The sequence below is a fragment of the Helianthus annuus genome, chromosome 10 (genome assembly GCF_002127325.2).
Source record: "Helianthus annuus cultivar XRQ/B chromosome 10, HanXRQr2.0-SUNRISE, whole genome shotgun sequence".
NCBI lineage: Eukaryota > Viridiplantae > Streptophyta > Magnoliopsida > Asterales > Asteraceae > Helianthus > Helianthus annuus.
In genome coordinates this window covers 160,401,458-160,414,795 of record NC_035442.2, presented here as the reverse complement: position 1 = coordinate 160,414,795, position 13,338 = coordinate 160,401,458, and the positions used below count along the sequence as shown (strand labels likewise).

The 13,338-nt window shown below is 33.4% G+C and overlaps 1 protein-coding gene across 2 annotated transcripts; it reads left to right on the top strand.

Annotated features, from left to right (window-relative positions):
* The first annotated feature begins 670 nt into the window (after positions 1–670).
* LOC110886225 (cycloartenol Synthase) lies at positions 671–13,191 on the top strand. Of its 2 annotated transcripts, XM_022133998.2 has the most exons (17): positions 671–871; positions 950–1,135; positions 5,711–5,800; positions 8,552–8,746; positions 8,862–8,946; positions 9,040–9,206; positions 9,306–9,494; positions 9,774–9,887; positions 9,980–10,102; positions 10,175–10,297; positions 10,386–10,484; positions 11,466–11,522; positions 11,616–11,662; positions 11,980–12,123; positions 12,427–12,685; positions 12,778–12,861; positions 12,966–13,191. In XM_022133998.2, the coding sequence occupies exons 1-17, from the start codon at positions 671–673 to the stop codon at positions 13,086–13,088; spliced, it is 2,286 nt and encodes a 761-aa protein (XP_021989690.1). In that variant the 3' UTR covers positions 13,089–13,191. The 2 variants fall into 2 exon arrangements, with proteins under 2 accessions (XP_021989690.1, XP_035834618.1); XM_035978725.1 differs by lacking the exons at positions 671–871; positions 950–1,135 and adding an exon at positions 5,537–5,643 and having other exon boundaries at positions 12,966–13,179.
* Positions 13,192–13,338: the final 147 nt, after the last annotated feature.

The window sequence follows — 13,338 nt, the reverse complement described above, 5'->3', positions numbered from 1 at the left end:
GAGATCGGGGTTTCGTTTTTACTAGGTTAGGTTTCGCTATTCAAAAGGGGGTAGCGGCGCAGCTTGTTGCCCGCTTACCGGCTATCTTGGTGTAATTTGTTTGACCTTATATAACAGTAAAACAAAGATTCAAGCAGTTATGTGGCAAAAAAAAAAAAAAAAAAAAAAAACAATCATAAAACACCCATTGGGTATCATTTAGAAGGGATTAATGTTATTATATATGACAACGATATATACTTTTGGCTTTCTTTTTGGATAAAATACTGCTTGATAGTATGCAATTAATGGCATCTTGGGTGGAGACAAGGCATATTTATCTTTTTTTTTGAACGGCAAATTTGGATCACTGACGGACTACTGGAGTATCATCGTGCCATCAGCAGAACCACCCGATCATATCCATCTCCACTAGGCAATAATGTTTATACACCAATTCAGAAGGAAACCCAATAAATCTGGGAAAAATCCCCTTTTAGGAATCGAACCTTTTTTATAACTTATGACAACTATTGTATATAATATTAAAATAAAGGACTACATATACCCATCCATCCTTGTCTCTTGCATGTATAAAATTTGGCAACCCCTTCTATCAACTCCTCATATGTATCTAGCTATCTATCTCTCGTGTATCGTAGATCTGTGAGTCTGAAAAGAGAATTCGATAATGTGGAAGCTTAAGTTGTCGAAAGGCGAAGATGATGTAGGTGTCACAAGTGTAAATGATCATATCGGTAGACAATTTTGGGAATTTGATCCACATGCAGGGACTCCTGAGGAACGATCTCAAATTGAGAGCATGCGACAAGAATTTACTAGAAACAAGTCGAATGTGAAGCATAGTTCTGATCTTTTGATGCGTTTTCAGGTAATGTTTTCACTGATAGATGATAAAGTTATCATGATTGTTAGGATTTGGAGCTCTTGGTTAACATATTGAATGTAGTTTGCTAGCGAAAACCACATAAAAACTAATAAATCACAAGTAGCGGAAGCAAAAGGTGATGATGAAGACGATGAAGTCGTGGTGAAGACGTTGAAGAAAGCGTTGAAGTTCTTCTCAACTCTTCAAGGTGAGGATGGGAGTTGGCCTGCTGATTATGGTGGTCCTTTGTTTCTCCTTCCTGGCTTGGTAAGAAAAAAGTTATAATCCAATTGTTATAATACTAAAATATGCTATATTTGTCAAGTGACACTATGCAAGCAACAATAAATTAATAATGCTACCATTTTTAATATTATCTAAGATTACGTGACTGATTCAAATACCAACATAATAATATATTATGTTATATATAGGTTCATCTATCAACATTTTTTTAATAATTATATTATATTATAAATATATACAATTTTAAAACACAATATGTAACTATACCTTTTTAAGTGTAGGTTTACAATGTTAACAAAACATGAAAAACAAAAGGTATTAATTAAAAAGCTTGAGATATGGTGCTACCACTCGCCTTGGTTTGCCGGTTTAGTTGGTAACAAGCTAGTTTACAGAGAGACAGTTTAGATAGACTCAACTAGATCAGTTATATAGCTGTTTTGTATATATCAATCTGATTATGGAAAAAATGTTCATAAACATTCAAAAAAAAACTTTGTATGACTTTTAACGTCTAAGTAATATTTAGTGAACACTACCGTGCGTTTACTACCCGAACCGATTCGACTACTCTTGAAAATTAACTAACGGCATAACTAATTTTAGAAATTATCTAATATTTCATAATATTTAAACCCTAAATTTACTAAATAAAAGATAGATACGATAAATTGAAAAGTGTAATGCATAATAAGTGATTCAAACATATATAAGAGTTACTATATGAACTTGTCTAAAAACTTATATTGATCTTAGAGAAATAATTGCTCAAAAAACTAAAAAAATAATAATCAATAGTTTAGTTATTTATAATAGAGAAATAATTGCTCAAAAAACTAATTTTTTTTTTATCAATTGTTTGGTTATATATATAATTAAAAGTTTACAACATAATAGTGATCGACTGGATATATGTGTAATCATAGTCTCGGTGGTTTTAACTATGTTTATAATTTCTTGTAGCGATGGCAATGAGACCGGTAATACCAATTCTATACCAGGCTTAATACACGTTGGGTATATGTTGGGTAATTATCTGTCGGGCATCAGACATACACATACTTTCGGATACCTGGTATACCTGTTAGTTTTACTGGTAATACCAATTCCATACCAGGCTTAATACACGTTGGGTATATGTTGGGTAATTATCTGTCGGGCATCAGACATACACATACTTTCGGATACCTGGTATACATGTTAGTTTATTAAAAAAATACCCATTGGGATTTCTAAGTATAGTTTTTTTTCTTACTATTCTAATCTTATATAATTTTATGTTTTTAACAACTACAATAAGTAATGATACAATTAATTACTTACACATATATCATTATCACTATAAAAGTTTGAAATATTTAAAATATATTAAAGTCATGATAGTTATATATCTCAAAAGATAAGTTAATACATTTTCACATAAATGAAACTATTAAAATGAACCGTTAATAAAATATAGGGTTAACTAGGTTATAACCCCATGTATTACACGGGTCGAATAAATGAATTCTATATACTAAATAATAAAACAATATATCTTTAAAACCCCCCTTTATTACACGGGTTGAATAAATATAATTTTATATATTAAATAATAAAAAGTTATATCTGTAATAATCATATTGTACGGGTTGAATGAATATAATTTTATATACCAAATAAAAAAGTTATATCTTTAAAAACACGTGTATTAAACGGGTTGAATAAATGTAATATTATTTACCAAATAATAAAATAATACATCTTTAAAAAACCTTCTTTATTACACGGGTTGAATAAATGTAATTTTATATACCAAATAATAAAAAAGTTACATCTTTAAAAATATGTATATTACACGAGTTAAATAAATGTAATTTTCTATACTAAATAATAAAAAATATATATCCTTAAAAAAACCTCGTGTATTGTACGAATTTGAATAAATCTAATTTTATATATCAAATAATAAAAAGTTATATCTTAAAAAACTTCATGTATTATACGGGTCGAATAAATGTAATTTTGTATAGTAAATAATAAAAAAATGTATATCTTTAAAAAACCACGTGTATTACACAGGTTTAATGAATCTAATTTTATATACCAGTAATAAAAAAGTCATATTTTTCAATATACTAATGGATAATACTCGATACGCGATGGATATGATGATTGTGAATATGGTTCTTGAGAAGAAGATACGTTATTCAAGAAGCAAATTAGCATCTATTTGAATGATAAAATGTTGGTACCAATTCTGACAAATTGATTTATAATTTATGTAATAAAATTGATATAATATTTTTTTTAGTAATGAAAATAAATATATTTCATATATTAATACAAAGTTTGGTTTTCGTGATAAATAATTTGTAATATAGTAAAGTCATGATAGTTATATGTCTCAAAAGATAAGTTAATACATTTTCACATAAATGAAACTATTAAAATGAACCGTTAATAAAATATAGGGTTAACTAGGTTATAACCTCGTGTATTACACGGGTCAAATAAATGAATTCTATATACTAAATAATAAAACAATATATCTTTAAACCCCCCCTTTATTGCACGGGTTGAATAAATATAATTTTATATATTAAATAATAAAAAGTTATATCTGTAATAATCATATTGCACGGGTTGAATAAATATAATTTTATATACCAAATAAAAAAGTTATATCTTTAAAAACACGTGTATTACACGGGTTGAATAAATGTAATATTGTTTACCAAATAATAAAATAATACATCTTTAAAAAACCTCCTTTATTACGCGGGTTGAATAAATGTAATTTTATATACCAAATAATAAAAAAGTTACATCTTTAAAAATATGTGTATTACACGAGTTAAATAAATGTAATTTTCTATACTAAATAATAAAAAATATATATCCTTAAAAAAACCTCGTGTATTGTACGAATTTGAATAAATCTAATTTTATATATCAAATAATAAAAAGTTATATCTTAAAAAACTTCATGTATTATACAGGTCGAATAAATGTAATTTTGTATAGTAAATAATAAAAAAATGTATATCTTTAAAAAACCACGTGTATTACACCGGTTTAATGAATCTAATTTTATATACCAGTAATAAAAAAGTCATATCTTTCAATATAATAATGGATAATACTCGATACGCGGTGGATATGATGATTGTGAATTGGTTCTTGAGAAGAAGATACATTATTCAAGAAGCAAATTAGCATCTATTTGAATGATAAAATGTTGGTACCAATTCTGACAAATTGATTTATAATTTATGTAATAAAATTGATATAATATTTTTTTAGTAATGAAAATAAAAATATTTCATATATTAATACAAAGTTTGGTTTTCGTGATAAATAATTTGTTTTATTTAAAAATATCTGAAATTAACAATTTAAATTTTATAATAATATTTTATTAGAAAAATAGAAGAAGGGTATTCAAAATTTAGAGTAGGATGAAATTTAATATTAGCTCATTATTCATTTATTTATTTAATTAATATAATATAAGTTTGGAAGTGAGGCGAGAAAATCATAAAATAAATGCTTACAATGAATGATAGGTGTCACACATTAATGTTTTATTATATAGTATAGTATAAATATATATTTAGATCGATATAAATAGATTATTATATTGTAGTAAAATTTGTTAACGAAGTCTCAATAAATTTAACTCTTTATTTAAAACCTGTAAATTTAGAAATGATAAATAATATTAGTTAATTTTATTTTAAGTTTCGTAAAATCGATTTGATACCAAACTAAACAAAACGTTCAAATATATATTTAATATCAAAAGTAAATTATGATTTTGACCCCTGTGGTTATATCAATTTTACCCTTTTAGCCAAAAAATGAATCTTTTAACATCTGAGCTCCCAACGTCTTTTTTTCTAACCCTTTTGGCCCCTAACACTAACCCCATCCATTTACTTTTAGGGGCTAAAAGGGTTAGAAAAAAAGACGTTGGGGTCCAAAAGTGTTAGAAAAAAGACGTTGATGACTCAGATGTTAAAAAATTCTTTTTTGGACTAAAAGGGTAAAAGTGATATAACCAAATGGGCCAAAATCGTAATTTACTCTAATATCAAATTAGATAACTAAGTTTGAATTTGAAGTAGATAGATAAATATAAAAGTAATAATTAAACTAAATAATATTTAGTAGGAGGATTATCTATAATTAATTAGAAAAAATTAAACTAAAATAATAATTATCCATAAGACATGGCCTAATATGATGACAAGTGTCCCTAAAATGTTTCTTTTATTATATTAGTATAGATACAAAATATATGTAAAAATAAAAAATAAAAAAAGTTCAGGTTTATTTTTCGGGTATATGGTTCGGGACTTCGGGTAAACGGATGTATATATGTTTCCGGATAATTGGGCATGGTATCACCTGATCTCATACCCCTCCTATACTCGTAAAACTTTTCATACACAGTTCCATACGTGTGCCAAATGTTTTGGGTTTGCCCATGAGATTTGGGTTCTATTGCCATCCCGATCTTCACAGTCTCTACCACCTTGCTAGTAGTATGTTTATAATACAAATAAAGAAGTAGTTGTACTTATAACAAAGTTTCCTCAATTTCTACTGCAGATCGTTGGGTTGCATGTTATGGGAGCAAAGGAAGCAGTTTTGTCCATAGAACACACAAGGGAAATTCGTCGTTATCTTTATAATCATCAGGTAAACAACCATGAATTGTACTATTATTCTGCACCACGAAAAAATAGAATATATATTTTTATTTTTTTTTATGTTGAAATGTTTTAGGTATATGAGAATTTTCTTTTGGCAAGTTTTTATTTAAAATATAAGGGGCGAACCTTGAAGCAACGATAAGACCATTACCATATGGTCCGGGCAGGTCACGGGTTCAAGTTGTGGAAACCATCTCTTGCAGGATTGCAAGATAAAGATGCATTGGGAAAAGTAAAGTTAAAAGTTTAGGTTAAACAATTGAAATAAGGCTGTGGGGTATGGTGGGGCGGGGGTTGGGTTTGGGTTGGGCATGAATTGACACGTTGCTTGGGGGGGGCAGACATGGGCTGACCCACATTCAACACGGTATGGTGGGGCGCAGTGGCGGATCTAGGATTTCGACCTAGGGGTAACGTTTTATAAATAAGCCGTAACAAAATCGAAAAAACGTCAAATTTTTCCAAAACTTACACTAATTTTTCCAATTTTTTCCCGACCAAGGGGTGGCGGACGCCACCCCTTAATAAGCTATAGGTCCGCCCTTGGTGGGGCGGGGGTTTGGTGGGCTTCGCTGGGCTAACCCGCTGGGCTACTTGAATATTTTTTAAAACAACAAATTTAATTTTTATAATATTTTTAAATAAAGAAAATTACAAAAAAAAAAAAAATTCCTAACGTTTATATTTGTTTTTTATCTCTTCTCTCAAACCCAAGACTAGTTGTAACTCGTCACCCTCTAGGTGATTAATGGGCTGGGATACAAATTTCAAATCATCCCGTCTTTGTTTCTGGGCATCTCTAGCTTCTTTGCTCCTTCGTATTTCTGCCCTTTGTTGTTGGAATACGTTGAATGTATCCAACTTGCATGAAATGTCATCCAACTGATCGCTGTATATTCCCCTACGCGATCCCGAACTCCCAGCTGAAGGCGATGCCGTACCAGATCTTGATTTTTGAGCACGCCTTTTTGCGACATCTCTTCCATACTCAGGCCGGTTTGGGCTTGGCGAATCATCCAAAAGGTCCTCAAATTCTTGATCTCGTGCATCAGATTGGGCTTGGGACGAGACCCTTAACCTTTTGGAAGATGAGTTACTTTCGCTACCAATGGGGATATTCGCCCACTTTGGATGGAACTTATAAATCTCGCAACAATGCATGAAACGGAAGTCGGTCCCCACATTTGATTTGAATGTGACCAATGCATTTGTCACAATGTCGGCTTCGGTTTCACCACTTTTTGGGTTTTGCTTTCCTTTATTTAAAAAACCACTATATTTTGTAAGTTGCCAGCTAATCTCGCTCCACTTCGAGGATAAGCTATCGTTTTCACGATAAGCCTCCCTTCCCAATTCTTCATGGAATACTCTACTAACCGCTTCCCACATGGCGGTTCGATGTTGAGAATTTTCTATTTTAATAAAAACAAAATTTAATATATTACAAAGTTATATAAAAAATAACCATTAATAAAAACAAAGTTTAAGAATACCTAAACTTGGATGTTGAGATTGTTGACACCAAGCCCTCGCCAATGCAACTTCTTCAGCAACGACCCGTTTTTGTTGTTTTCGTTTGACGGTTTCAAGTGCTTTATCCGCCTCGGTTTTTTTCTTATGACTTCTCCTTTTGATGGGTTTCGATGCGGAAGGAGCATCGTTGGGTGGTTGAGTTTCGAGGACGGTTTCGGTTTGTGAAAGGTCGATGGAGGTTGGTGAAAGGTTGATGGGCGATTGTGTAAACGGGGTAGGTATCGAATCGTCGGTGTGTGGGAAGTTAGTAAACACACGATTCCCGATATACGATGCATAACTCGCTTCAACGGGCATAGAAGAGTGTATGAAAAATGGACGAGGCATTGGACGATTGGGTGGTGGGCTAGGATTATTTTCTTGGAATGCATACGGGTTGTTCAGGTCATAAACACGATTATAAGGATGCATTTTTTCGTTTTGTAGAAGGAGAATTGAAGATGATTATAGAAGATGTGGTTGAATGTGGTAAAAAATGGAAGAAAAATGTGAGTTTTATAGTGAAAAAATAATTTTTTTTAACATAGCCGTTGGCCAACGGCTAGCCCAACGGCTATTTTGGTTTGGCCATTCACAGCCCGCCATGTCGGCTCGCTTCCCCCGCCCCACGCCCGGCTTGAAACCCAAGCCCCAAGGGCCACGCCCCAACCCAAGCCCACCTGGGGTGGTGGCTTGGGCGTTTTCCCCCAACCCACGCCCAAACCCAAGCCCCATACTCCATAGTCTAAACCAATTGGGCGTGGGCCTGCAATGGATATTAGATTAAGAGTAAAAAACTAAACATGGGTATTTAATGATTTAAGGTCCACTATTAAAAATTTAAGTAATTGGGCTTATTTTTAAACTATAAATTTGTTTATTATGTAAAAAGCTTAAAAAACAACGGTCTCATACGTAGAAAACAATGGTATCATTCGTAAAAAAATGGTATCGCTCGCAGGTTTCCTACTATACGGTACATATAATACGCGAAAGTCACATGTGTCGGGCGAACCCGTACACCATAACGTGGCTCCGCCATTGTCAGAGAGCCTCGTGCACTGGGTTTGTCACAATTGTCTTGAAGATCCAACAAGTTTTGCAATTTAGATAACCAGTCTTGGAGACGCACTGGAATTAACCAGCCAAATACTACATAAAGTATATATACACATGTGGTGACAACATGATAAAAATAAACTGATGGATTCCTGATTGCATGTAGAATGATGATGGTGGATGGGGTTTACACATAGAAGGTCACAGCACCATGTTTTGTACAGCTTTGAACTATGTGAGCCTAAGGTTGCTTGGAGAAAGAATGGATGGTGGTGAAGGAGCCATGACCAAAGCAAGAAAATGGATTCTTGATCATGGTAGTGTCACACACATACCCACATGGGGCAAATTCTGGCTTTCAGTAAGACTCTACTCCATTGTTGCTAAATGAGTTGCTATAATGTTTACATGTTAAGCTTCTTGATCAAAGTGTGTGTCGTTCGAGACTCATTGAGCCGTATTTACATGGACCATAGGTATTAGGAGTGTATGAATGGAGCGGAAACAATCCTTTGCCACCAGAAATGTGGCTTCTCCCATACTTTCTACCTTTACACCCAGGTTTGTTAATTTGTTTCCGTTTTCTTCGACTTTCAAGTTTTATATAACAAATGGCGATAAAATACACACGTTTTATTCAATTTGATAATGCAGGAAGAATGTGGTGTCACACAAGGATGATATACTTGCCAATGTCGTATTTATATGGTAAACGGTTTGTCGGGCCAATAAGTTCTATTGTTTTATCGCTAAGAAGAGAGCTATATAACACTCTTTATCATCAAGTTAACTGGGACTTGTCAAGAAACCAATGTGCCAAGGTAAATTGTCTTTTTTGGTGTTAGATAGTTCGGGTTTGTGGATGTCGTCGTGAAATAACAAATGATCAACTAGCTAGTTAACTCTTTTGTTGGTTGCAGGAAGATTTGTATTACCCTCATTCTATAATACAAGACATTATATGGGGCGGTTTAAACAAGATTGCCGAACCTCTATTGATGCGATGGCCATTGTCGAAGCTTAGAAAGAAAGCATTGAACACTGCTATGCAACATATCCATTACGAGGACGAGAACACCCAATATATTTGCATTGGACCCGTTAGCAAGGTACGCACATGACATAAATCCAAGGTCAATATCGTATTTGAATTTGTTCCGTGACGATGCTTGATTTGTAGGAAAAAAAGTAATATTCTAAAAGAAAAAAAAAGGGATAATGATTTGTAACTCGGTCTCTGATACCATGAAAAAATTCAAAGGATAAAACAAAATGTATTTTGTGTATTTAATAACTCAAAAAGTATATCTTTAGAGATAATACAATACAATGCAACATATTTTGGGTTGAAGCTAGAGTATAAATTACAATATAATATGGTTAAACAGGTGCTCAACATGTTATGTTGTTGGGTGGAGGATCCAAAATCAACAGTAAATAAGCTGCACCTGTCTAGAGTAAAAGATTATCTTTGGATAGCTGAAGATGGCATGAAGATGCAGGTTATTTTTATGTTTTTAGTCTTCTCATTCTCTACATATAAAAATGCAACCAAACTTTTGCACCCTTAACTATATCTTCATTATGAGATCAGGGATACAATGGATCACAATTGTGGGATGCCGTTTTTGCTGTTCAAGCAATATCATCAACCAATCTGGAAGACGAATATGGTTCAATGCTTCGGAAAGCACACAGCTTCATTAAGAATTCACAAGTATATCTATTTTACTTCATTAAAATTTTAATTTTAATAAGTGGTGATCATTGTATCCATGTTTATGTGAAGGTCAGAGAAAATAGTTCGGGTAATATTCAGTCATGGTACCGACACATAACACGCGGAGGGTGGCCATTTTCTACTCCAGATAATGGTTGGCCTGTATCTGATTGCACTGCAGAAGCTTTGAAGGTATGAAGTTTCATCTTTCCATATATAACATGTTTTATTTCATCATGGTGACAATGATTAATGAAATGATGATAATGTTTGATGTTAGACGGTGTTGATGCTTTCACAAATGCCATATCACCTAGTTGGAGAGGCAATAGCACCCGAATGTCTATACGATGCCGTTCATTTGCTTCTAACACTTCAGGTAACATAAAGACCAATATCAAAACAAATTACTTTGTCCACAAATTTGATCAACTTTACTTCATTGCATGACTTGTATAATTTGTAAAACTTACAAGTGTAAAGTGCCGGCACTATTTTTGCTCATAGTCCAGCACAAAAGAGGGGGGGGGGTCCACCATATCAAAAATATAAGTGTAAAAGCCGGCCCCTTTTAGACCTTGATTCGCCGGCTAATGCTCCATTTACACTGAAAAGAGAGGGGGGGGGGGGGTTCCAAATCAAAATTTTACAAGTGTAAAAGTTGGTCCCCTTAGGGGGAAGGGGGTGGTCACTAGTGATAGATTTCTATCACTCCCAATACCCAGTCAAATCATGCCATGTCATCACCCAATATTCTATCACTAGTGATAGAAATGTAGTGGGGGTGGTCATCACTAGTGATGGGATTTCAATGTACAAGTATTAATACACAATGTACAAGTCATACACATTCATTCCTCAATATTCAACGCGTTATATATATAACGAGTTATTTCTATCACTCGTTACAAAAGTGGAGGCGGCGATGTTAGTGATGGTTCAACGCGTTATGGGGAGTCCATAACGGACCACCCCCCTTATAGCCCTTGATTCACCGACTAATGCACCATTTACACTTGTAATTTTTTTATTGGTTATTTGGGTGAGATGTGGACCCAAGTGCATTTTTGTGGGTCAAAAAGGTGCTTGAAAGTTGAAAGTGGGAGTCTGGGTTAAAAAGGTGCCGGGCTCCGCTTCTGTTATTGGTTTGCTCATTTTATAAATCTCAAAAGTCAATGCCTATTTTGATAAACATGTCGGTCAATATGCCTATTTCCATGATTTTCCCTAAATAATATATTAATATTAATGTACTTTGAGCCTTTAAAAAAATAATTTACTTTGAAATTTACTGAAAATAGCAAGTTACTTTCAGTTTTATCAATATAAGCTAAAAAAATTACATTATGCATGGTTGCAGAATGACAATGGAGGATATTCTTCCTATGAGCTTATGAGGTCCTACCCATGGTTAGAGGTTTGTATGTACATGATAATGTATATATATCTTGGTATCCTAATTTGTATAAATTATTGACTTTTAAAGACTGGGCATATCTGTATTTTGTAGATGATCAATCCGGCTGAAACTTTCGGAGACATCATGATTGATTACCAGTATGTGGCATGCCTATTATGCTTTATGTCAATTTGTATATATACGTATTCGATCATGTTAACTAATGTAAAACAGAATAGTAACTCCTAGAGTCCTAGTTAACAGTAATTCTACTTCTATGATTCTATCACACCAGCTTCCAAGCACTAACTCACTATCATCTATTGCTCTCTTGATGATTCAAAGTACTTGCTATAATGTTTATTCAAAAAGTTGCTGCCCGCCACACAAATTCGTTCCAAACACCTTACTTGTTGACTTATGTTCCTTTAGAAATATATTCCAACATATCGTTATCTAAACGCTATTTTTATAGGTATGTGGAGTGTACGTCGGCTGTGGTGCAAGGCCTAACATCGTTCATGAAACTATATCCAGGCCACCGAAGGAAAGAAATCGAAGCGAGCATCAATAAAGCCACAACATTTATTGAGAACATGCAACTGCCCGACGGATCATGGTTACTCTTCTCTTCTTCTATCACTACAGCATATATATTGGTTACATTTACACACATTTGTGGACATTTCACACATTTAAAAGTGCACATTTTGAAATCCACACCTCTTGTTAGGTGCAAAACTTCTTATACCTTCATATAATTCGATGCCACTATTAAAAAAATCTTCCTTTTCTACATGCTTATACCCATGGACAACTTAACCACAAGTTACACCGCGTATAGAGATATCGATTGAATATGTTTCCTAGTGGTTTATTTGTCAATCCTAATGGGTTGCATACCTTTGGGATCACGATGTAGGTATGGATCATGGGGTATTTGCTACACTTACGGAACATGGTTTGGAATAAAGGGATTGGTTGCAGCAGGTAAGACGTACGAAACTAGCCATTGCATTAGAAAGGCATGTGCTTTCTTACTCTCAAAGCAGCTTCCTTCTGGGGGGTGGGGAGAAAGCTACACTTCTTGCATGCAAAAGATATATATAAATATCGCCGGGAACAAATCCCATATCACAAACACTTCATGGGCTTTGCTAGCTCTGATTGCAGCCCAACAGGTATGTATGTTTTTATAATTTAAAACAATATCCATGGTTAATTTATTGTTCTTCTAGTTTATACTTAGATTATAATTCATGGTGATCATTAGGCAAAAAGAGACCGAAGGCCTCTTGATGTTGCTGCAAGAGTACTCATTGATCACCAAATGGAAAATGGAGATTTTCCTCAGCAGGTAATATATTAACTTCAATACGTATATTATATATATATTTTTATATGCATGTGTATGCAAGTGAATCATTAATCTTGTTTAATAAAATTTATTTCGCTTTTCAGGAAATTATAGGGGTGTTTAACAAGAACTGTATGATAAGTTACTCATCTTACAGAAACATATTTCCGATCTGGGCTCTTGGCGAATACCTTAATTGTGTAATTGGGAAGAAATGCACCACTTGATATGCATTGTATATACATGCCTTGTCTTCTGTCTTTGTGTGTATTGTGTAAATGAGTATATATCTCTAGACTAATATAAATACATTATATATACTGCTCACAATATGCTATTTTCATCATGTACATAAATGATCGATGACCAATCACCAAGTTACGCCGTTCTATCATGTGTGTGAGCGAGTACTAAGATTCAACCCGTCCACAACCAAACATGGTTGATAAAACCTTAAAGATGTTATTAAATAAACCA